The following is a 25,276-nucleotide window of genomic DNA, read 5'->3' as shown; positions in this document are numbered from 1 at the left end:
AAACAGACTCCTGGGCAATGTGGGAATAGATTGTCATCTTTACATAACTTCCACTATAGATTTAGACAGACGTAAATGTTGGCTGTGGGGTAAATAAGCACTACATTTGCCTAATATTTAGCTTGTTAAAAGCTTCTTTAATCCTCTAATGTTACACAAGTGGTTAAAACCAGCTTCACGCACAGAAATCATGCATCAGCTTTACTTTGGAATCTTTTGTTATGAATGTTCAGTGTGTTGTTGGGCATTGTTTTTGAGGAAAGACACTCACTTCAGATTTGTTCAGGTATATGGCTGTATGGCGGCTTTTGAATTTTAATAGAGGGTCCATCAATGTCATGAAGACTTCTGCAGGTTAATCTCCGCGGATTTAAATCAGAAGAATTTGCTCCGATGGTTTATAAAGAGGACAGTGGGCATATTCTGCCACTCCTGTGCCTGGATTGATTGGATAACCTGGGCACTGTGAACACAGAAAACTGGGCAGGGAGAGGAAAATGCCCAGAAAGCATCCTGCCCACTTGCTTGTACATTTAATTCAATTACATTTTTCGCTGCATAAGAAAAATAATTAAAGTGCTATTTTAACACACAAATTGCAAACAAATATCTATTTTTTATAACACGAGGCAACTACTCTAAAAATCTTTGAAGTTAGCGCAGCTGTTTGCTTGTTCTGTTAATGCTTCATAAATCTTTTTTAGAATTAACCCGAAAACAATGTCCTGTGTAGTGTTACTCTGCCACTTTTCAAAGGCAAGGAGGATTCCTCAGATTCACAGGATAGAACAGTAAATATCTATGCCTCTCACTTAGTTATTTTCATGATAATAACATCCTCTTGTAACCCGGGTTTCCCGGGTTTATCTCATCCTAACTCTTTAGTATTTTGAACTTTTCCGATAATAACTGCTCAACCAGTTGCCTTAACTCCTCGTGTGAAAGGTCCAGCGCTATTGGTGGATAAAATCTGAGAGAGTTGTCCATCTCCCATGGCGTTACACATGGGGATGAAATTGGAGGGTGGCGAGGCCGTAAAACAGGTGGTAGCACATTGGTTGCCAGATATCCAGTTCTTTGGGAGGGTCAGACAACGGGCTACAAAAGCGATTCTGCCTGTTTTGTTTCTCCACCCATTTCCAATTTCACCCCCAGTGAGGCAAAATTATAGGTTACAAATTCGACTTGGTTGTTAATCCGAAACGAGTGGTATCGCATTGTGGGCCTCTTACACTTTCTGCCCAACATTCATTTCCATTGAAGTCAGTGGAACTGTCTATCTGTTGGGGCATATAAATGGTGGCAGGTGTGTCACCACCCATCTTGCCATAAAGAGAAAGACGATTTTTTACCACAAATTTATTCTTTAGATGTAGCCGCATTAGAGGAGTGATTAATTGGTCAGAGGATGCAGACATAATAGAATCCCGACTGTAAAGACCTACATTGTGCTCTTCTTCCTATATATCTGATATAAGTTTTGATGTATACATTTGTAATGGAAATTATCTGTGCAGTCTTGTCATGTTGTAATTACATCCTCCCAAGTCTCTAACTTTTACTTCCATTATCTTCAATAGAGATGTAAATCTGGAAAAGTTGCTAATATGCAGCTGACCCAATATCCCCTTTTTTAACTCTAACACCAAATGTTTAAATCATTAAAGAACATAAGAAATAGGAGCAGGAGTAGGTCATTCAGCCCTTTGAGCCTGCTCCACCATTCAATAAAATCATGGCTGTTCCTCTACCTCAACAACATCTTCGCTCCCTATCCACATATCCCTTAATTCCCTTAATATGCAAAAATCTATCTAACCCTATTTTGAATACACTCAACGACGGGGTACCACAGCCCTCTGGGGAATAGAATTACAAAGATTCATAACCGTTTGAGTGAAGAAACTTCTCCTGATCTCAGCCCCGAATGTCTGACTCGTTATTCTGAGACTGTGACCACTAGTTATAGACGCCCCAGCCAGGGGAAACATCCTTCCAGAATTTACTCCATCGAGCCCCTTAAGAATTCTGTAAGTTTCAATGATATCACCTCTAATTCCTCTAAACTCTAAGGAATATAGACCTAGTCTACACTGTGTCGCTATGTCAGGCTGTTGCTTGAAGCATCTGGAACTCTGGTTTCTGGACTTTGGCAGCAGGCCCCAGATGTTTAAGAGGAGCAGTAGGTATGGTACCCTAGTGGTTAAGTTACTGGACTAGTTAGCCAAAGATCTGAAAGTAATTGTCCACAGAATGCAAGTTCAAATACTACTATGGTAGTTTGTGAGTTTAATCTGTTTATTATTTAAAAAAAACGCTGGATTTAAAATTCTGGTAACAGTACAACTGACCATGAAACAGCCGAATTGTCAAAAAACTATTGTCCTATTGGAAGGATAGCTTCTGCCCTTACCAGGTTTGGCCTAAACGTAGCATCAGTAAGCTCCCCGCTGGAGTGGAGCTAATTTACCGAAACAAACATGAAACTGTTCATCCTCCATCGCCTCCAATCCAGATCCAATGTTGTCCCATCCTCTGTCATCGAATTAGAGTATGCAGACATCAGTAACACATCAACGTGTTTGAAAATTTTCTGCCTCCCCTGCCGATACAGCTTCTCCATAAATGCACCTATGCTGCCTGCTTCAATTGTTCCTTGGGGCAGCACTTACCACCTACTTACCAATCTTTCCATAAGTAAGTTTCTCCTGGATTCCCTATTGGAATTTTAGTGACTATCTTATACTTATGACCTCCAGTTTTGGAACCGCCCCCACCCCACCCACAAGTGGATACATTTTGTCTATGTCTACCCTTTCAAAACCTTACATTAGCTTACAGGCGTCTATCAGGGAGACAACACGGGGAGCGAATACTTTTTACAGGGAATTTTCGCTGAGGCACATTATCTTTCTTACCCAATAAATAAGTTGAAATAACCTTCCTGATCAATTAACTTTAAAAAAGTTTTTACATTGATTTCGTTTCGAAATAATTTAATAAAATTATTAGTTATACACCAGGGAAACTAAAATTCAGCAGTTTGTGAACCAACCTGCCAGGGGGGAAACCGATGGTTTGGATCGACTGCTTGTTTACACCACGCCCGATCTTCCTTCCCAAGGGGCGGAAAAGGGCGGTCAATTCGATATCTTCAGTTTCCCACTGGTCGTGTTAAGTTAAATTTAACGGATTTTGTTGTTAAACAATTTTGAATGGGAGCAGGTGCTCAGCTGGTCCAATCCTTCCATTGGACCTTATTAATTATTTTAACCTTCTCGATATGAAGCAATAATGTGAGAATAACAAGCTATAATTGCTAACACACAGGCTTTTCCAAAAGGAAGTGCTGAGTTAACATTGGGCATTAGTGTAAAATGGGTGGAATGTAATTGACTTCCCATTATGCGTGTTGGCTGATTTTTCTTTAAAGACTTCAATATAATGGTGGCTGCATTGATATCCTCCATTTATATTAACGCCCATAACTGAGAAATAATCTTGGGCGGAAGTGGAAAAAAGACAATAGCCAATTGGTTGCAATTTTTCACTCTTTCCCATTTTCTGTTCCTTGCCTTCAATGAAAACGAAAATCAGCGCTTATAAAAGTTTCATTTTCAGGCCAAAAATGATGGTTCGTCCAGTTGACCGTTTGTTAATTTTGATTAAAGCTCCACTTATTTTAATGCTTACTTCATGAAATGTCCAGAGGATTTGTTCGAAAGGGCAGCCAGAGTAGCCAGGATATTAACATTGTTTTTCTTGTGTTTGTGACGAGTGGTGCCCTGAAAGGCCTTTGGGTACACAAATGTTTGACCTGCCTCCTAGGTCAAGATGGGCATTCATTCCTTATAAGCAGATACTTCCTGTGAGCACAATTTCAGGTATTCAGCAAATGTTAAGCTCTGATAATCTTGGCAACAATTCCCGTTGAATTGCCAATTTCAGATCTGCAGCAAAGCACAGCCTGTGACAATCACTGCCACAATGCTCTGTAAATTGCCAATTGAAACTTCCAGCCGATAAGCTGTTGGACCGTACCCATATGGGTTGCATTTTTCGGGTGGGAAACCATATTAACCCCATTTGTTCCATTTGAGTTGATTTTACTGCTCAATGCTCTGACCAACAGGCACATTATACTGCCCAATAGAATGAGGAAGCGTCACCGAGGAAACAAGAATGGTGAGAATCACAATGATTCAGAGCTGGCGGACCACAGATAATCCATCATTTTGCTTCTGTCCGCCTCTTGTAGTTTTATACTGTTATGGAATATAACTTATCCTATAGTGTGCGACTTACAGATGTTCAATATTTAGAGGGAAATTACTCTGATCCTCTCACCAACATGAATGAAACTGGATATTAAGATTAGAAATTTGAATTCCTGCACAAACAAATTTATTTATCAATGTCCCAGTGGAAATTCATAGCTGCATCAAAGAATATGATTAATCGTCCCTAGTTGCAATTTTAAGTCTCTTAAATTGGTAATGAATTCATAGAATTAAATACATTATATCTGTTCAAGCTGAACATGGATTCTGCAGTACAATTAGTGTGCACACGCTCAAAGCTCACATGGCATGTAAAATAATGCTTCCTCTTTTCCAAAAATGCTTCATGGACGATGTTGTGCAGGAACCACCAGGACTTGATGCTTTCTTATACTCAAATTTGATTATTCCTTCCCTAAATGGGAAACCTATATGTATAATTTTACACTTTTTGGGTGCTTGAACAGCAACACGTATCAATATATTTTGTTTTTGTAAACAATTGGTGCACAGGCTTGTTGGTTTTACAGCAGATACTGGGGGCTCACAGTTACATTTGGAGGTAAATCTCATGACTCCTGCCTCGAGCACTCTGTCCTGGAACCTGAGATATGGAACTGAATTGGTTAAAACCGCGCCTTTGAGAAGCTAATCCTTGCTCCACCTTGTCACCAGACTGTGAGATTTGATGCTATTCCTCTGATAGCTGCCGAAAGCAAGAAAATCTTTAGCATAAATAAAAATTGAGGCAGTCAACCTGACTTTTGAAGTTACTAAAATACTCCAATAGAATATGATCTCTTTACATTCAGCATTGTAACTAAGCAAAATTTTGATTAGTAAATATTCAACCTTAATGCCTTGAGAGAATAGAAGGAAGGGGTTAATTAATTCTTGGCTGCACAACCTTTGAGAAGAAACCGTGAGGTTGGAATCAGCTATCAAAACAGCAGCTTCAGACTGGCTGGAAGAAAATTTAAAGAAGCAGTGATTTGAAGGAGTTCGAAAGAGTTTAAAACAACACATCGTCCTATAACTGTAATTTTTTAATTCTCCACAGTTCCCCATTATTTTATTTAACTCCTGTGCATTTAATCATTGCATAACGTATCCTGTGTATTTATAAAACCTGCTGCAATCAATATAATGTAAAATAAAACTCGAGCAAAGATGAAGTTAAAGTCATAGATGTGATTTATCCAATCAAAAAATAATTGTCGTCAAATAAATTTCAACCGAAATGAATCTAGGGTAATCCATTTTTACTGGAGAATGTAGAAGGACAATTTTCAAACGTTATCTGTGAAGGCACAGACGTTTCGCAATCTCTACCATTGTTACCTCAAGTGACAATTTACGTGGTTTGACCTACACAATTCCTTCCTACAGCTCCCTCCCCCGGAATAAAGAAAAGAAAAAAGGGAAAAAAAAGCTCCCTCCCCCGTGCCTTACATTTCATAACATTCTGTGACGAAATCCCCAAAGCCACATTCTCAGCAATGTGCGGAATTTGGTTTGAAGCTGCTTAGTTGATTACCTCACTTTTAGAAAGGCAGGAAAAAGTGCAGAAAGGCATTAAAAGAAAACATATAATATTCACATGTTTTACTTTTAGCTTCCTCATTAAATCTAATAAGGGAAACAAATGCTGAACATTAGGAGCAGTTGATTGCCTTGACATCCAGAAATGTCTTGTTATAAAAAGGATGATATGAGTTTAACCGCCGATTATAAACTGCACTCAATTTCCCTTTCTATTGAAGCCAATGGAAGGGGAAAGTGGGCGGTCCTATGAAGGGCGTCCAAGTCGATATCGTCCATTTTACATCATCGCCCAGAGTTAAATTACTGCATACATTATAATGCAGATGTTGGGGTTTCACTTCATCACACTGCACATATAAATGAGTATGGCCTTCAGCTGCAGCACAACTCGATAATACACCTCATTCTTCTAATCTGTATGCAATACAGCATCCGCATTGGAGAAAAGAGAATATGTTTCAGGACAACAAAAACTTGCCTTTACATAGCGCCTTTAAAGTAGATTAAACATCCAAGACACCTGACAGAGGCTTAAAGGAAAATAATAGCCAGGAGCCACAGCAGGAGATAGTTAGAGGATTGTTGAAAAGCTTCATCGAGATGGTAGGATTTAAGGAGGGTGCTACAGGAGGAGGGGGAGTAGAGAGAATGAAGGGATTGTAAAGTCCATTCCCGAGCGTGGGCTGTGGGCGGCCTGAGACAATGGAAAGTGAAGTCAGGCGGGTGCAAAACAGGCGGCCCACCCGATTTCTGCTGTGCTGGGTAGGTTAAAATCAGGGTTATGGGGCTACAATGATACAATCTAAACCAATTCAGTTACCTCCATTTTGCACCGAAGCTTTAATTGTCATTTATTGTGGTTATGGATTCAATGCTGGAATATAACTCTCAATATTAGCAAATTAACAGTGAAACCAACAGGTCAGCTGTTGTATATTTTTACAGCTTAATAATAGTATATGAAGTAACTTTGGCCGGTTGTGAATGAGAATAAGGACTCAAATTGACTGGACCTGTTTCTGGTTGTGGCGGATGTCACCGGTTACAAAAGGTAGTTACTTTAGGAAATGCAATGTCAGAGCGATCAATGGAACTAGTTTCGATCGCCGAGATGAGTCGGAGAGGAAATTCCCAGATTATTTCACCCATATTGGCCTGTTATTTATTACCTGTTTTTTTGCCTATACCATTATCTCATAATGGCCCAGATATTCCAATTGCAAGCCTCCCGCAGGCGGAGGCCTGTGATCAGGAAAATTCTGCGCCCTTACCTGACGTCTCCTGGGATGCAAACAATTCCACCATCAGTAAGGCTTAATTCATGAGTGTGATGGAACGCTCAGCTCTCCTGACTGGTCTCCTATCTACCACACTACATAAACTTAAGCTCATCCAAGACTCTGCTTCCCATATCTTCACTTGCACCAAGTGCCATGCACACAACACCAATCTGCTCGCTGACCTACAATGGCTCCTGGTCCTGCAACGTCCCATTGTCATATTCTCATTCTTATGTAGCAATCCCTCCCCAGCCTCGCACCTCCCTATTGCTGCAACTTCCCCCAGCCCTACAACTCTCCGCAACCTTTGTCCTCCTCCAGTTCTGTCCCCTTCTGCATCCCCATTTTAATCACTGCACCATTGGCGGCCCTGCCTTCAGCTGCTGTGGCCCTCAGCTCTGTAATTCCTTCCCTCAACCTTTATGCCTCTCCTCCTCACTCTCCTCTTTTAAAGCGCTCCTTAGAACCAATCCCGTTGCCCAAACCTTTGGTCCTCTCTGCTAATATCTCCTTATGTCAAACCTTTTTTATAACACTCCTGTAAAGCGCCTGTTTTTACGATATTGAAGGTGCTGTGTAACCACAAGTTGTTGTTATTGTTGTTGCTGCCTGGATGGGTGCCGCTGTAATCACACTCGAGCTGATCTACACCATCCACGCCAGAGCTGTTCCCTTTTTGCCACTGTCATTGGACCCAATATCCACCCCTCCACCGTCAGCGCCCTGTTGCTGCAGTGTATAGGATCTACGGGATGCACTGCAACAACTGACCAAGGTTACAATGACAGCAGAATTATTCCATTCAACCTCAACCTCCAAGAGGAGCAATATCATCAACGTTGTTGGAACCCATCAACTTCACGAGCCACCTCCAAGTCACATATTATTCTGATTTGGACGTATGTCAGAATTCCAGGTTTCCCTACCTCTCCTCATTGTGGACACGGCATCAACAGGGTATTCAGAGGTTCAAGAGCCATCAGCTCCTCAATACATTGAAACATAGAAAATAGGAGCAGGAGTAGGCCACTCGGCCTCTCGAGCATGCTCCGCCATTTAATGAAATCATGGCTGATCATCCAAACTCAGTACCCTGTCCCTGTCTTCTCCCCATATCCCTTGATCCCTTTAGCCTTAAGAAATATATCTCACTCATTCTTGAATATATTTAAAGAATTGGCCTCAACTGCCGTCTGTGGTAGAGAATTCCATAGGTTCACCACTCTCTTGGTGAAGAAATTCCTCCTCATCTCTGTCCTAAATGGCTTACCCCTTATCCTTAGACAGTGACTCCTGGTTCTGAACTCCCCCGCCAACGGGAACATCCTTCCTGCATCAAGTCTGTCTAGTCCTGTTAGAATTGTATAAGATTCAATGAGATCCCCTCTCATTCATCTAAACTCCAGCGAGTATAAGCCCAATCGACCCAATCTCTCCTCATACGTCATTCCTGCAATCCCAGGTATCAGTCTGGTGAATCTTCGCTGCACTCCCTCCAAGGAAAGAACATCCTTCCTCAGCAAAGGCGACCAAAACTGCACACAATACTCAAGGTGTCGTCTCACCAAGGCCCTGTACAACTGCAGCAAGACATCCTTGTTCCTGTACTCGAACCCACTCGCTACGAAGGCCAACATACCATTTGCCATCCTAACCGCCTGCTGCACCTGCATGCTTACCTTCAGCGACTGGTGCACAAGGACACCCAGTTCTCGTTGCACTTCCCCTTCTCCCAATCTATTGCCGTTCAGATAATAATCTGCCTTCCTGTTTTTGCCACCCAAATGGATAACCTCGCATTTATCCACATTATACTTTATCTGCCATGCATCTGCCCAATCACCCAACCTGTCCAAATCATACTGGAGTTTCTCGGCATCCTCCTCACAGCACACACGCCCACCCAGCTTTGTGTTGTCTGCAAACTTGGAGATACTACATCTAGTTCCCTCGTCGAGATCATTAATATATATTGTGAATAGCTGGGGTCCAATGGCCGATCCCTGTGGTACCCCACTAGTCACTGCCTGCCACTCGGAAAACGACCCGTTTATTCCAACTCTTTGCTTCCTGTCTGCCAACCAGTTCTCTATCTAAGTCAGTACCTTGCCCCCAATCCCATGTGCCTTAACTTTACACGCTAAGCTCTTATGTGGGACCTTTTCGAAAGCCTTCTGAAAGTCCAAATACACCACATCCACTGGTTCTCCCTTACTATTCTACCAGCTACATCCTCAAAAAATTCCAGTAGATTTGTCAAGCATGATTTACCTTTTGTCTTTGTCTGATCCTGTCACTATTTTCCAAGTGCTCTGCTATTATATCTTTTATAATGGACTCTAGCATTTTCCCCACTACCGATGTCTATCTTACCAGTCTATAATTCCCCCGTTCCTCTCTACCAACTTTTTTGAATATGGGATAACATTAGCTACCCTCCAATCCATGGGAACTGTTCCAGAATCTATAGAATTTTGGAAGATGACCAGCAATGCATCTAATGTTTCTAGGGCCTCTTCCTTAAGTACACTATGACGTAGATTATCCCACCCTGGGGATTTATCGGCCTTCAATCCCATCAATTTCCCTAACACCATTTCCCTACAAATACTGATTTCATTCAGTTCCTCCCGCTCATTAGACCCTATGTTCCCCAACATCTCTGGGTAGTTATTTGTGTCCTCCTTTGTGAAGACAGAACCAAAGTATGTATTGAATTGATCTGCCGTTTCTTTGTTCCCCATTACAAATTCCCCTGATTCTGACTGCAAGTGACCTACGCTTGACTTCACCAATTTTTTTCTCTTCATATATCTATAGAAGCTTTTACAGTCAGTTTTTATGTTCCCTGCAAGCTTATCTCATACTCTATTTTCCCCCTATTTATTAATCCATTTGTCCTCCTTTGCTGAAACCTAAACTGCTCCAAATCCTCAGGTTTGCTGCTTTTTCTGGACAATTTATATGTCCACTCCTTGGATCTTATGCTATCCCTAATTGCCCTTGTTAGCCACGGTTGAATCACCTTTTTTGTTTTATTTCTATGCAAATTCTGTAGTTCATCCATGCAATCTTAAAATATTTGCCATTGCCTATCCACCCTCAACCCTTTGAGTAACATTCCCCAATCCATCCTACCGAACTTGCACCTCATACCATCGTAGTTTCCTTTATTTAAATTCATGACCCTAGTCTCTGAGTCAACTACTTCACTCTCCATCTTAATGAAGAATTCTATCAGATTGTGATCGCTTCGCCCCAAGGGGCCTTGCTCAAAAAGATTGCTAATTATTCCTTTCTCATTACAGAATACCCAGTCTAAGATGGTCTGATCTCTAGTTGGTTACTCGACATATTGGTCCAGGAAACCATCCTGTATACATTCCAGGAATTCCTCCTCCACAGTATTGTTACTAATTTGGTTAGCCCAATCTATATGTTAATTAAAGTCACCCATGATAACTGCTGTGCCCTTATTGCAAGTGTCTCTAATTTCCCATTTAATGCCATCCCCAAACTCTGCATTTCTATTTAGAGGTCTGTATACAACTCCCACTAACTTTTCTGCCCATAGGTATTTCTCAGCTCTACCCATACAGATTCCATATCATCAGAGCTAATATCCTTCCTTACAATTGTGTTATTCACCTCTTTAACCAGCAATGCTGCCCCACCTCCTTTTCCCTTTTGCCTGTCTTTCTTGAATATTGTATACCCCTAGATGTTGAGTTCCCAGCCTTGGTCACCCTGGAGCCATGTTTCCATAATCACAATCATAACATATCCATTTAAAACTATTTGCGCAGCTAATTCATCCACCTTATTACGAATGCTCCTCGCATTAAGACACAAAGCCTTCAGGCTTGTTTTTTTTAACACTCTTAGACCTGTTAGAATTATTATTTACTGTGGCCATGATTGATTTAAACCCTTGATTTCTCTGACTGCCACATTTGCTTTTCTCCTTCCAGTCTTTTGCTTCTAACCTTGTTTCCCTTCCCTCTGTCTCCCTGCACAGGTTCCCAACCCCCTGCCATTTTAGTTTTAAACCTCCCCCACAGCACTAGAAAACACTCCCCCTAAGACATCGGTCCCAGACATGCCCAAGTGCAAACCATCCAGATTGTACTGGTCCCACCTCCCCCAGAACCATTTCCAATGTCCCAGGAATTTGAATCCCTCCCCCTTGCACCATTCCTCTAGCCACGTATTCATCTGAAATATAATTTTATTTCTACTCTGATTAGCACGTGGCACTGGTAGCAATCCTGAGGTCCTAATTTTTAATTTACTTCCTAAGTCCCTATATTCAGCTTTTAGAACCTCATCCTGGTTATTACCTATATCGTTGGTACCTATATGCACCACGACAACTGGCAGTTCACCCCACTTCCAAAATGCTCTGCAGCTGATCCGAGACATCCTTGCCCCTTGTACCAGGGAGGCAACATACCATCCTGGAGTCTCGTTTCCATCTGCAGAAACACCTATCTATTCCCCTTACAATAGAATCTCCTATTGCTATAGCTCTGCCAGTCTTTTTCCTCCCGTCCTGTGCAGCAGAACCATCCACATTGCCAGAAAATTGGCTGCTGCTGTCTTCCCCCAATAAGCCATCTCCCTCAATAATATCCAAAGCTGTAGATCTGTTTGAGAGGGGGATGGCCACAGTGTACCCCTGCACTACACGCCTGCACCTACTACTCTGCCTGGCAGTCAACCGTTCCCTTCATGCCTGTGCTGCCTTTACCTGCGGTGTGACCAACTCATTACATGTGCTATCCACAACGTCCTCAGCATCGTGAATGCTTCAGTATGTAGCCGTTTACAGCTCCAGCACTGCAATGTGGTCTGCTAATAGCTGCAGCTGGATACACCTCCTGCACACATGGCCGTCAGGGACACAGAATGTGTCTCTGATTTCCCACAGCGTCGGCGGGAAACCTGAGCGGCAGAGCGGGGTATAAAAGTCCCCAGAGACCAGGTAAGGCCTCACAGCGTTGGCGGGAAACCTGAGCGGCAGAGCGGGGTATAAAAGTCCCCAGAGACCAGGTAAGGCCTCACAGCGTCGGCGGGAAACCTGAGCAGCAGAGCGGGGCTATAAAAGTCCCCAGAGACCAGGTAAGGCCTCACAGCGTCGGCGGGAAACCTGAGCGGCAGAGCGGGGTATAAAAGGCCCCAGAGAGCAGGTAAGGCCTCACAGCGTCGGCGGGAAACCTGAGCAGCAGAGCGGGGTATAAAAGTCCCAGAGACAAGGTAAGGCCTCACAGCGTCGGCGGGAATCTCGAGCGGCAGAGCGGGGTATAAAAGTCCCAGAGACCAGGTAAGACCAGTCTCCAGTCTGGAAGGAGAGAGGTAAAAAGTAATCCAAGTGTGACGTCACCAGAAAGCGGGTAAGTGATTGGTTGGTGAGTATTTCTCCCTTTTAAGCTTAAATCAATTTGGTTTATAGTTCTAAGGTGTGATATCCACCATCTAGAATCGGGGCAGAGGATATTTAAGAATAATATTAATACATTTAATTAATTACATAGTATGGGTGATCAGGTGATGTGTTGCTGCTGCAATATGTGGGAGCTGGTGGACACTATTGATGCTCACAGTGATCACATCTGCAGTAAGTGTTGGCTGCTCGAGGAACTCCGGCTCCGTGTTGAAGAGCTGGAGTCCGAGCTTCAAACACTGAGACACATCAGGTAGGGGGAGAGTTAGCTGGAATCTGTGTATCACGAGGTAGTCACACCAATTAGATTAATTAATTCAGATGTAGTCCGTGGCCAGGGTCAGGATGGTGTGACTAGAAGTGAGGCAGGTACGGGGATCCAGGAGGTAGTGTTGGAGGAGCCGCAGCCCTTGCACTTGTCCAACAGGTTCGAGGCTCTTACTCCCTGTGGGGACAGGAGCAGGGACTGCAGGGAGGATGAGCAACCTGGTCACAGCACCGTGGAGCAGGGGGCCATTCAAGTGGGGGGAGTTGAAAGAAATGTTGTAGTGGTAGGGGATAGTATCGTTAGGGGGATAGATAGAGTTCTTTGCAGCCGAGAGCGAGAGTCCCGAAGGCTGTGTTGCCTGCCCGGTGCCAGGGTTAAGGACATCTCCTTTGGACTGGAGAGAAACTTGGAGTGGGAGGGGGAGGATCCAGTTGTCGTGGTCCATGTTGGTACCAACGACATAGATAGGACAAGGAAGGAGGTTCTGCTGAGGGAGTTTGAGCAGCGAGGGGCCAAATTAAAAAGCAGAACAACAAGGGCAATAATCTCTGGATTATTATCTGAGCCACGAGCGAATTTGGCTAGGACAAATAAAATTAGAATGTTAAATGCGTGGCTCAAAGACTGGTGTGGGACAAATGGGTTTTGCTTCCTGGGACACTGGCACCAGTACTGGGGCAGGAGGGAGCTGTTCCGTTGGGATGGGCTTCACTTGGCCAGTGCTGGGACTAGAGTCCTGGCTGATCATATAACTAGGGCTGTAGAGAGGGCTTTAAACTAACTAGTGGGGGGGAGGTTCCTAGAGAGCAAATAATAAAAATGACAACAGAGAAGGTCATAGACTTAGGTAGCAGTGGGGAAATTAAAAACCAGAGCGTGTCAGGAAGGGGCAGAAGTTATGGAGTAAAAGGTAAAGTAATAAAAAGGGCAAAAGCAGGAACTAAGTGTCACAAAACATCTTTGAAAGTTCTCTATCTGAATGCACGTAGCATTCGTAACAAAATAGATGAGTTAATGGCACAAATAACTACATATGGGTATGATCTTGTGGCCATTACAGAAACATGGCTGCAGGGTGACAATGCCTGGGAATTAAACATACCAGTTTATTTAACGATCAGGAAGGACAGGCAGGAAGGAAGGGGAGGTGGGGTGGCTATGTTAATAAAGGAAGGAATCACTGTAATACAGAGAAATGATATTGGGTCAAAAGATCAGGATAATGAAACAGTTTGGGTGGAGGTAAGGAATAATAAGGGGAAAAAAACACTAGTGGGCGTAGTCTATAGGCCTCCGAACAGTGGCAACTCTGTTGGACGGAGTATTAATCAGGAAATAGTTGAGGCTTGTAATAAGGGAACATCTATAATTATGGGGGATTTTAACTATCATATTAATTGGACAAATCAAATTGGGCAGGGCAGCCTTGAGGATGAGTTCATTGAGTGTATTAGGGATGGGTTTCTTGAGCAGTATGTAACTGAACCGACCAGGGGGCAAGCAACCTTAGATCTGGTCCTGTGTAACGAGACGGGATTAATTAAAAATGTCCTAGTAAAGGATCCACTTGGAATGAGTGACCATAACATGGTTGAATTCCATATTCAATTACAGGGCGAGAAGGTTGGATCTCAAACAAGCATGCTAAGCTTGAATAAAGGAGACTATGAAGGTATGAGAGCGGAATTGAGTAGAGTGGGTTGGGAAAATAGATTAAAGGGTAAGACGATACATGATCAGTGGTGTACATTTAAGGAGTTATTTTACAACTTCCAAAAAAAATATATTCCACTGAGAAGAAAAGGGTGTAAAAGAAAAGACAGCCATCCGTGGCTAAGTAAAGAAATTAAGGATAGTATTCAACTAAAAACAAGGGCATATAAGGTAGCCAAATCTAGTGGGAGGATAGAGGATTGGCAAAACTTTAAAAGACAGCAGAAAATAACAAAAAGATTGATTAAGACAGGGAAGATAGATTATGAAAGTAAATTAGCCAAAAATATAAAAACAGATAGTTAGAGTTTTTATAGTTATATGAAAAGAAAAAGGGTGGCTAAAGTAAATGTTGGTCCCTTAGAGGATGAGACCGGGAAATTAATGGTGGGAAATATGGAGATGGCAAAAGCACTGAATGAATATTTTACATCAGTCTTTACAGTAGGAGACACGAAGAATATCCCAACACTGGACAAACAGGGGGCTAAAGGGGGGGAGGAGCTAAACACGATCAAAATCACTAAGGAAGTGGTACTCGGTAAAATAATGGGACTCAAGGCGGATAAATTACCTGGACCTGATGGCTTTCATCCTAGGGTCTTGAGGGAAGTGACGGTAGGGATTGTGGATGCATTGGTAATAATTTTCCAAAACTCCCTGGACTCGGCAAAGGTCCCGGCAGACTGGAAAACTGCTAATGTAACACCCTTATTTAAAAAGGGCAGTAGACAGAAGGCTGGAAACTATATCTGTGGTAGGTAAAATTTTGGAGTCCATTATTAAGGAGACAGTAACAGGACATTTGGATAATCATAATTTAATAGGACAAAGTCAGCATGGTTTTATGAAGGGGAAGTCATGTTTGACAAATTTGCTGGAGTTCTTTGAGGAAGTAATGTATAGGGTGGATAAAGGGGAACCAGTGGACATAGTGTATTTAGACTTCCAAAAGGCATTTGACAAGGTGCCACACAAAAGATTATTGGTTAAGATAAAAAGTCACGGGATTGGGAGTAATATTCTGGTATGGATAGAGGATTGGTTATCTAACAGAATGCAGAGAGTTGGGATAAATGGTTCATTCTCAGACTGGCAATCAGTAACTAGTGGTGTTCCGCAGGGGTCGGTGCTCTGTCCCCAACTCTTTACAATCTATATTAACGATTTGGAGGAGGGGACCGAGTGTAACATATCAAAGTTTGCAGATGATACTAAGATGGGTGGGAAAGTAGTGAGTGAGGAGGACATAAAAAACTGCAAGGGGACATCGACAGGCTAAATAAGTGGGCAGAGACTTGGCAGATGGAATACAATACTGGAAAGTGTGAGGTTATGCACTTTGGCAGGAAAAATCGTCGAGCAACTTATTATCTTAATGGCAAGAAACTGGAAAGTACTGAAGTACAAAGGGATCTGGGGGTCCTGGTGCACGAAACTCAAAAGGTTAGTATGCAGGTGCAGCAAGTGATTAAGAAGGCCAATGGAATGTTGGCTTTCATTGCCTGGGGGCTAGAATATAAAAATAGGGAGGTATTGCTTCAGTTGTACAAGGTATTGGTGAGACCGCACCTGGAATACTGTGTGCAGTTTTGGTGTCCATACTTAAGAAAGGACATACTTGCTCTCGATTCAGTACAAAGAAGGTTCACTCGGTTAATCCCAGGGATGAGGGGGTGGACATACGAGGAGAGGTTGAGTAGATTGGGACTCTACTCATTGGAGTTCAGAAGAATGAGAGGTGATCTTATTGAAACATATAAGATTGTGAAGGGGTTGGATCGGGTGGATGCGGGGAAGATGTTCCCGATGCTGGGTGAAACTAGAACTAGGGGGCATAGTCTTACAATAAAGGGCTGCTCTTTCAAAACTAAGATGAGGAGGAACTACTTCACTCAGAGGGTGGTAGGCCCATGGAATATGCTGCCCCAAAAAGCTGTAGAAGCTACATCATTACATAAATTTAAAACAGAAATAGACAGTTTCCTAGAAGTAAAGGGAATTAAGGGTTAGGGGGAGCGGGCAGGAATTTGGACATGAGTCTATGTTCGGATCGGTCATGGCCCTGTGGGTAGCGGAGCGGGCCCAGGGGCCGTGTCGCCTGATCCTGCTCCTATTTTGTGTGTCTAATTCTGTTGGATTCAGGAGATGGTTCTGTGATAGTGGATTGGCGGTTAGGATCAGATCAGATCTTATTGAATGGCGGAGCAAGCTCGAGGGGCCGATTGGCCTACTCCTGCTCCTATTTCTTATGTTCTTATATTCTTATAGTGCAGGAGGAGCATACCACGGCGCCGAGCTGTACTGCAATGACTTACCCTTTAATTAATTCAAATTAAATTAAATCAATCGGCAAACATATGTCATTAAACTCTTCAGTACATCTTTGAAAATATGTGACATGCTTTGCTTGTGAGTCTTGTCCAGCAAGGATCTACACCAACACTGCAAAAAGATGCTTCCTGTAATAGTTTATTTTCTACATAAATCAATGTCAAATGCTAGCATTTAATATTCTTGCTATGCCGCTGGTACCTGTGAGTGTGAAACAGCCCCTCCTCTCTGGTGATTAGAGTATGGGCAGCTGCCTAACCTGTTTGTTCAATAACTGTGACTAATGTCAGTAATTGGGTAACCTGATTGCCCCCGTGGGCTCTCACTCAGGTATAAAACAGTGGTTTCTGAGAAGCCATTTCATCTATTTCTCAATCAAACCAGCCGGTAAGATCACAGCTCCTAGAAAATGGAATGGCCAATCATTATGCAGATAGAAAATTTTTTATACCCAATTCTTGCAGCGATTGGTGTTCCTGGTAAGTCAATTTGATCAATTGGTTATTTGCCCTTACTGATGGTTAACAGTATTATTGTTCTTACCTTCTCGCAGCATTGGGGTAGATCTTGACTTTGTGTGATGATGTGAAGTGGGTGATGGGGAATGAGTCGTCTGCTTCACATCTCTCCTGGTTTTTATTTCTATTGACTTCAATTCAACTCAAAATCAAGAGATGGAAAACCGGCTGCCGATTTGCTACCGCCAGTTTTACACCATTGCACTAAGCCATAATCTGCCCCAATATCTATTTCTGTTCTGATGCGTTGAGGCAGTCAGTAATTACAGCAACTGCTGCATTAAAGTCAATGGAAGGGTATCAGACAAGGTGAATAATGGGAGGTCAATTGGGCATTCACCATTTTACATCATTGCTCAACGTTCAGATTACACCCTGTCTGATTTTAGTTTCCATTGGGTGGATTTTCGCTTCTGATTATGAAAGGAAAACAGACAATAGCACGTTGGCCGCCCATGTTACAACTCGCCCGACTTTCGTTTACATTGAAGTCAGTGGAAATGAAAGTCCAGGGCTGTGTAAAACAGGCGGCTGATCGCAACAAGCCGGTTTCTACTGGGCGGTATAACTGAAAAATCACCCCTGGTGAAGTCTATGGAATGTACAATCGGATGGAGTGCAAAACTGGTCGGTTCAGTTTCCCACTCGGCAAATTAAGTTAACTTATATTCAAAGTCTCATCTACAAAATGAGGAGATGCCCCATCGTGATCTGTGGCACTACCCCTGTATGGGACAGTCTGTGCACAACAATAACAATCCTACACTGGGTGTCCATGAGGCTCTGTGGTTCACAGTAGCAGTGAAATTGTTTACCACTACAGTCTGTAACCTCATGGTCTGGCATATCCCTCAATCTTCCATTACTGTCCAGCCAGCAGACCAACCCGGGATTAATGCTGAGTGTTGATTAATGTTCAACATTTGATGAGAAGCAAATTTGTTAACGTTGTTGTTGGGATGGGGGTGACGCTGTCAAGGCCAAATTTATTACCCAGTACTAGTTTCCCCACAAAGGGGTGATTGCATATCATCTTGGTAGTGATTTCAATGAGGGTTATTTCAATGTTGGGCATTAGTGAAAACATGAGCAATGTCGAATTGACTGCTCATTAAGTGCTCGCCTGATTTTCCTTCCATTGACTCCAATGGATGGACAGTTGGAAGTGATGTATAAAGTGGGGCTAATTTGATATCGTCAATTTTACACTATGGCCCAAAGTTAAAATGAACCCCAATGTATTTGGTAATTCGAACAGATGGATTAATACACTTTGAATCCTCACGTTATTAGAGTTCAGAGCATTATCAATCAGAATATTTGTAATAAAGGTATTTGGTCTGTGTAGCTGATCCACGACAATGATAGAGTGTAAACAGAGCTCGGCCCATATTCCATTCCAGAGAATCAGTGAAAAGCCAAATGGGGAGAGGTGTATAGTGGACCACGGATCGACATTCGCCTGTTTCACACTATCGCCACAATTAACATTATTCCCAATGTGTGTTCTCTGAATTGGTGGTGACGGCTTTTGTAACAAGTGGATATAAACTGATGCATTCTGGAGAAAATCACTTCATGCTACCTCATTTTATTGTTTCCTTGAAATTATTCCAGAATAAGTTCGAAGGTGTGTGAACATACTGTAATCGTGTTGCCATGATTTGCACGTTTACACGCTGTGGAGAAAGCAAGAATTGAGCAACAGGATTAGACAAATCGGTATGATTTTACAAACGCTGCTCATCCCTGTCTTAAGTCTCAGTGTGTCACTTTCGCTTATTTTTTTATCTCTTGCAGCTAATTTATTGACGATTGTGATTCTGTCCCATGGAAAGTGCGGTCTCTCCAAATGCATCACTCGCTACCTGATTGCCATGGCAGCTGCGGATCTCCTGATCATGATATTTGATGTGATACTGTATGCGATCTACGATATTTATTTCCCATATTCATTCCTGAACTATACTTCCAGCTGCAGAATCAATCTCTCACTGATTTATTGTGTCATTGATTGCTCAGTCTGGTTAACAGTGACTTTCACCTTTGATCGCTTTGTGGCCATTTGTTGCCAGAATTTGAGAACTAAACATTGTACCGAAAGGACAGCAGCTACCGTTATAGTGACAGTTTGTGGACTGAGCTTTTTAGAAAATGTTCCAATTTATTTTGCGTGTGAACCCCGGGAAATAATTGACAATACCTGGTGGTTCTGCACTGTTCAATCTAGCTTCTATACCTCTCCCGCCTGGGTGGCCTATCTCTGGTTAGACAGCATTTTAACACCACTTGCTCCATTTGTTTTGATTTTACTCCTCAATGCTTTGACCATCAGACATATTTTAGCAGCTAATATAATCCGCAGGAGAATGCAAGTCAGGAATTGTGAGAGTCACAATGATCCAGAGATGAGGAATCGAAGAAAGTCGATCGTCTTACTGCTCACCATATCTGGTAATTTTATACTGTTGTGGATGTTAACTCTTATTTATTACATTTGTATACAAATTACGGACTCACAGTTTTTTCAGACAGATTACACAGACCCTTTCACCATCATGGAAAAAACAGGGTATCTGCTTCAGCGGCTCAGTTCTTGTACCAACACCATTATTTATGCAGTGGCTCAGACCAAATTCAGAGAGGAGTTAATCAACACGGTTAAAAGTCCCTTCACTCTAATCATTAAGTTAATTAAACATTGATGTGAACAAGAGTGTTCCATAGCTGACTGGAACCCACATTGGTTCACAATGTTACTTTGAAAAAAAGAGAGAATTGCACAACAATAGGGAGATTTTCTAACAGTCCGGTTCAATACTGGGTGGGTGATCAGCTCCATCACTCATCGCCCACGGGTGAAAGTGTAAATGTACCCCGAGGAGTCACATTGAAGCCTCAGATTGTTGCTCTTTTCAGAAGGGGCGATGGAAAATCTGCTCCTATTGAACACCGTGACAGGTTCTCCTTTTCACAGCAACTGGGCGCCTGTATCACCTGCCATTCACTACTGCCCATTCCCCCAAATGTGTGTTCACAATATATTCCCCTCTGCAGAAATTTATCAGTGGTATCAATCTCTGCACAGTATCTCCTTCCTCTCATTCAACTCGTCATAAGCTCTAGAGGAACAGGAGTGACACAGGACGGGATGTCACTCCATGCGCTGTCAAATGGAATTGGGTTGGGACAAAGGATTTTGCAGAGATGCCTCAATTTTAACCTGCCTCCCCTGGCGGGTAGTCCGTGGCATCAGGTGGATCACTGGGTTTACAACCTGCTCGATATTACTCTCTGTTCACTGTAATGGAGAGTTTTTATAACTTAAAGGTGAAACCCAACGTTACGCCCAATTCGATCAGTTTCCCGACGGGCGGTTTGGGTTAAAATTGCAGTAGAAGCCCAGACTCGGAGGTGCGCTGCCAGTTTCTCATCAGTGACTCGCATCGACGCCAAAGGTCCTATGTAATTGCAGTTTTAGAAATGTACTTACAACTAGACCCTAAAAACAAATGCATTTCACAGCATTCTTATTATTCTTTTCTTTCATGTGAAGCTTTATTCAGTAAATTGTTATTTGATGAACCCACAGTTAAAGTTTAATGGACGCTCTGAGAAATCCTTCAATGGGATATTACAGTTTATTTCAAGATTTGTTTCCACTTCAACTCGTCTGGGAGTAAAAGTAATTTTGACTCAGGTGGATGAGTAACCCTGGTCTCAATATTAAACTTACACAAGCCTTTAGCAGCAGTATGTGTCCTGCTCTCAACAATAGGACAGAAAAGCAAGGAGGATAATTTCCCCTTTTGACAATAATGTAAAGCTGGTGATATGGCACACCACATTATATACCTCAGCCGAGCATCCTTCCGATTGACTTGCACGGAATGTAAATTCAGGAGGGTGAATGAGGAGCAGCCGATCCCATATAGCCTGTTTAATATTATTGTCAACAGTTAGACATTGCCCAAATTAATGGAGAAAATAAAACGAAAGACGTAGAAATTGGACCCTGTGTCCTTTTTACAAGCGCAAGGAGGGTCAAGTTCAGAGAGCAAAGTCCTGCCTCCGATCAGCACCAGAGTCAGTGGCGCTGCTATATTTGCATAGTCAGCTGCCCAGGCGCCCGGTACGCCAGCCTAAATCAGTCATTTGGCTCGGTATATATGTAAATGCAGGCCTGACGTCTGTTTGAGGACCCCTTAACAAAATTGGGCGCAATGTGAGGAGCAGGCTCTGGACCTTCTCCGCTGATGGCCCTTCATTAGCTGCTGCGGCCTAAGCAGATACCGTCAACAACAACAACTTGCATTGTTATAACACTTTTAACGTAGCACAACGTCACAAGGCGCTTCCAGGAGCGATTATCAGTCAAAATTTGACACTGAGCTGCATAAGCAAATATTAGGCCAGGTGACCAAAAGCATCTTCAAAGAGGTAGCTTTTAACGAGCGTCTTAAAGGAGGAGAGAAAGAGAGAAGTGGAGAGGCGGTGAGGTTCAGGGAGGGAATTCCAGAGCTGAGGGCGTCGGCAAAATATGTGCTTTTTAAACCGTTCCTATGGAGCCAGGAGGAGAAGGAATGCTCCTTGTGGCTCCACAGCACCTGACAATTTACAATCTCGCCAGTTCAGTTGTTTTCTGCCCCACCCACCCAGGACTTAACTCAGGGCAGCTGCTCACGAGCCGGACTGCAGGAATGTGAAATCCTCACAATGGACCAGCTGCCTCTGATGACGCGACAGGCGCTGGCTGCTCGCCCATTTTGGGCCTTGCGACTGTTTGCTCTCTGGGACCAGAAGCATGCAATAACCAATTTTTGGCTCAAGGCTTGGCAAAGAGCTTGTGAATATTGCAGAGCAGTGAGTGTAGTCTGAGATCAGTAGCTAGAGTTGGGATTGTGGTTTGGTGGGTGCAAAAGATGCAAGGGACAGCCATTTGACTTTGTAAAAGAGGATTGATACCGATGTTTCCTCAAGTATTTTTGTACTGAGCGTTCCATGAACTCCTTTGAGCGTGGCCATTCTGTTGTGGCGAAATTAAATAATTAAGTCCGGACACTAGTCTGTAAATGGTAAAGTCCCAAGCAGTTTATTTCAAACACGTAATTATTCAACTGTACAATACAAACAGTCCTCGGAGATATCGGAAGGCTGATCAGGGAGTACAGTATAGAGCTCCTGCAACTCGTTCCTGGCTGACTCCCAGATTGACTTTAGTTTCCGTTATTTAAGTGTACAAAAGCCATGGATACCTCGTGCACAGCTACATTGTTCTAATTGGTTTAAAGCCCACATGCACAATTCATTAAATCTTTTTAATTGGCTTGAAGCCGGCATGCACAATTGCTGATTGTCACATGATATTTACGATCTCATGTGTTTTTCCCCACGTGGTTTTACTTCCCTATTTCGTGGCTGGTGCTTCTGTCTCCGCTGTCATCCTGTGTGCAAGCTGCACTGTTAACCCCTTATGTCCTGAAGGGCACCTATGTTACCCTTCACTAAAAATCCACTTCAAACCACCCTTTGGTCCTTGTCTATCCCAGTCTTACGCATATTTCCTTCATTCTGTTAATTCAGTTTAGGCCCCCGAACGGGGTGTGTTAGATTAGTTTCAGTTGGAACCAGTGTTTCCAAGGTCCCACACCATTCAGATCCACACATGCACACGTATCAACACCGATCAATAGATTTTTCATTGTCGGTGTGGTGTATGTGCCTTTAAGAGCCCCTGTGTACTGTAATGCTGGTGGTGGCCACTCGGGCTATATAAGCCTGTATAGTGTCTTGTATCTTTTAGTTTACCTCCAGAATTTGTTCAGTCAACACCTGTAAACCAACTCCTGCATTCTGTGTCTCCATTAACACACGGATACAACAGTGGCGATGAATTGGAAATGGATATACCTGCAATTCGGCAGCACCTCAAGGAGATTGATTCCTCAGCCGAAGGTCGAAGAAAAAAAAAGGAAAAAACTGTGGTTTCACCAGCTAGCTGGGCTGGTGGCAGGTACTGCAATAATCCTTCCTGGGTGGTGGGCTGGGGCTCGATCGGCTGGCCCTGCAGCGAGGCCGAGCAGCGAAGGCGGAGGCAAACAGAGATGGAGGGTGGAGCACTCGGGAGATGGCCAGTGCTGCAAAGCAGGTCGGCATTCGGACCAAGCAGAGGGAGGGAAAAGTCCCAGAGAGTCCGGCGGGAACGAGTCTCCAACTACTAAAAAAAAAATATCTGTATAAATAAAAACCGCGGAGAACAGCGTTGTCAGCAGCGGCAGCTGCGGGAAAGCGTGGGAGGCGCCATTTCTTCTCGGCAGGGAAGAAAGGAAAGCGCGGGAGGCGCTATTTTTTTTTCAGGATGCGTAAGACTGGCAATATTACTGCTTTCGATAGTGATGTAGAGGATTGGACCACATATGTGGAAAGAGTGGAGGAATATTGCACAGCGAATGAAATAGAGGATGATAAAAAGGCATCGGTACTTCTAAATCTAATGGGAGCAAGGACATACAGGCTGTTACAAAACTTAATCACTCCAGCCAAACCGATGGACACGAATTTTAAGGAGATTGTTGATACCCTACAGGAGCACTTAAGCCCAACACCGCTGCTGATAGCGGAACGATTCAAATTCTTCAGGAGGAATCAGCACAAGAATGAAAGTAACGCTGATTACCGCACCAAATTAAGGAAGCTGTCAAAGCACTGCCAATTCGGGGCAGGACTGGCAGATTCTCTCCGAGACAAATTCGTCTGTGGTCTCCGAATTGAAGGAACACAGAAAAGGCTACCTTCTGACAAAGATTTAACACTGGACAAGGCATTCAGTGTGGCTGTATCATATGAAGCAGCAGCAAGAGGAGCTGCAGAGATACAGCAAAAGCCACAGGACTTCGGCACCCATGTAATGACACAGTGTTTTGAGAGATGTTATCGCTGCGGCAGATCCACCCATGACCAGAGGGACTGCTGGTTCAAGGACAAAGCATGCAGGCAATGCGGAAAGATGGGACACATTGCACGTGTATGCCGATCTGGAAACAAAAAATCCACTGACAGAAAAAAAATCAATAAGGAAAAGTACAGAAAGGTACAAATGATGACGGACAGTAGCTCTGAAGACCAGAAGAGTGATAGCGACTCCGGAAACAAGAGGCTAAGCTGTCTCAAATTACATAATGTAATTGCCAAAGAAGATTACCAGACCATTTGGGTTACCCTCACGATAGCGGGGTCCCCAGTTAAAATGGAGCTAGATACAGGATGAGCTCTGACCGTCATAAGTCGACAGGATTACGAGCGGCTATTTCCGCATATACCTTTGAAAGACACATCCATTCACTTGAAAACATATACGAGGCAGAAAGTATACCCCAGAGGGAAAGAAAGGGTGCCTGTTGTATACAACAGCAAGGAAACACAGAAGTTTTATTTATACGTTCTGCAAGATGGTGGTCCACCGCTGTTGGGGCGTGAATGGATCAGGAAGATACGTTTAGACTGGCACTCCATTCAGGCACTGACGGTGACCAGTAAGAAAAAAAATGCTGATAACATCATACCTGAACGATTAAAAGACATCTTGGCCAACGCCAAAGAAGTGTTTCAACAGGAACTAGGAACCTTGAAAGGCATCACCGCCTCGATAAAAGTGGAAGATGCGGCAATTCCCAAGGTTTTTAAGGCAAGGCCGGTGCCATACGCAATTCGTCCAGCAGTCGAGGCAGAGCTGGAGAATTTGAAAAGGCAGGCATGTTATCCAAGATAGATTGGAGCGAGTGGGCAACACCCATCGTCCCGGTCATGAAGATAACTTTGAATAATGATAAATCTGAAGAACAGAGATAAATTCGCATCTGTGGGGACTTCAAGGTGACTGTAAACCCGATCTTTCA

The 25,276-nt window shown here is 43.2% G+C and overlaps 1 protein-coding gene across 1 annotated transcript; it reads left to right on the top strand.

Annotated features, from left to right (window-relative positions):
- Positions 1–19,255: 19,255 nt before the first annotated feature.
- Positions 19,256–20,086, top strand: LOC147095671 (uncharacterized). The gene has a single exon (XM_085973687.1). The coding sequence runs from the start codon at positions 19,259–19,261 to the stop codon at positions 20,084–20,086; it is 828 nt and encodes a 275-aa protein (XP_085829813.1). The 5' UTR covers positions 19,256–19,258.
- The last annotated feature ends 5,190 nt before the right edge of the window (positions 20,087–25,276 follow it).

Source organism: Somniosus microcephalus, unplaced genomic scaffold, assembly GCF_052327205.1.
Source record: "Somniosus microcephalus isolate GS21.2 unplaced genomic scaffold, FLI_Smic_1.0 unresolved_chr1, whole genome shotgun sequence".
NCBI lineage: Eukaryota > Metazoa > Chordata > Chondrichthyes > Squaliformes > Somniosidae > Somniosus > Somniosus microcephalus.
The sequence above is the reverse complement of the archived record's forward strand: the minus strand, read 5'-3'. Positions and strand labels throughout refer to the sequence as shown.

Bases quoted from the DNA above. Each gene is read 5' to 3' on its own strand.
- LOC147095671 (XM_085973687.1), top strand. From the start codon at position 19,259: ATGGCAGCTGCGGATCTCCTGATCATGATATTTGATGTGATACTGTAT.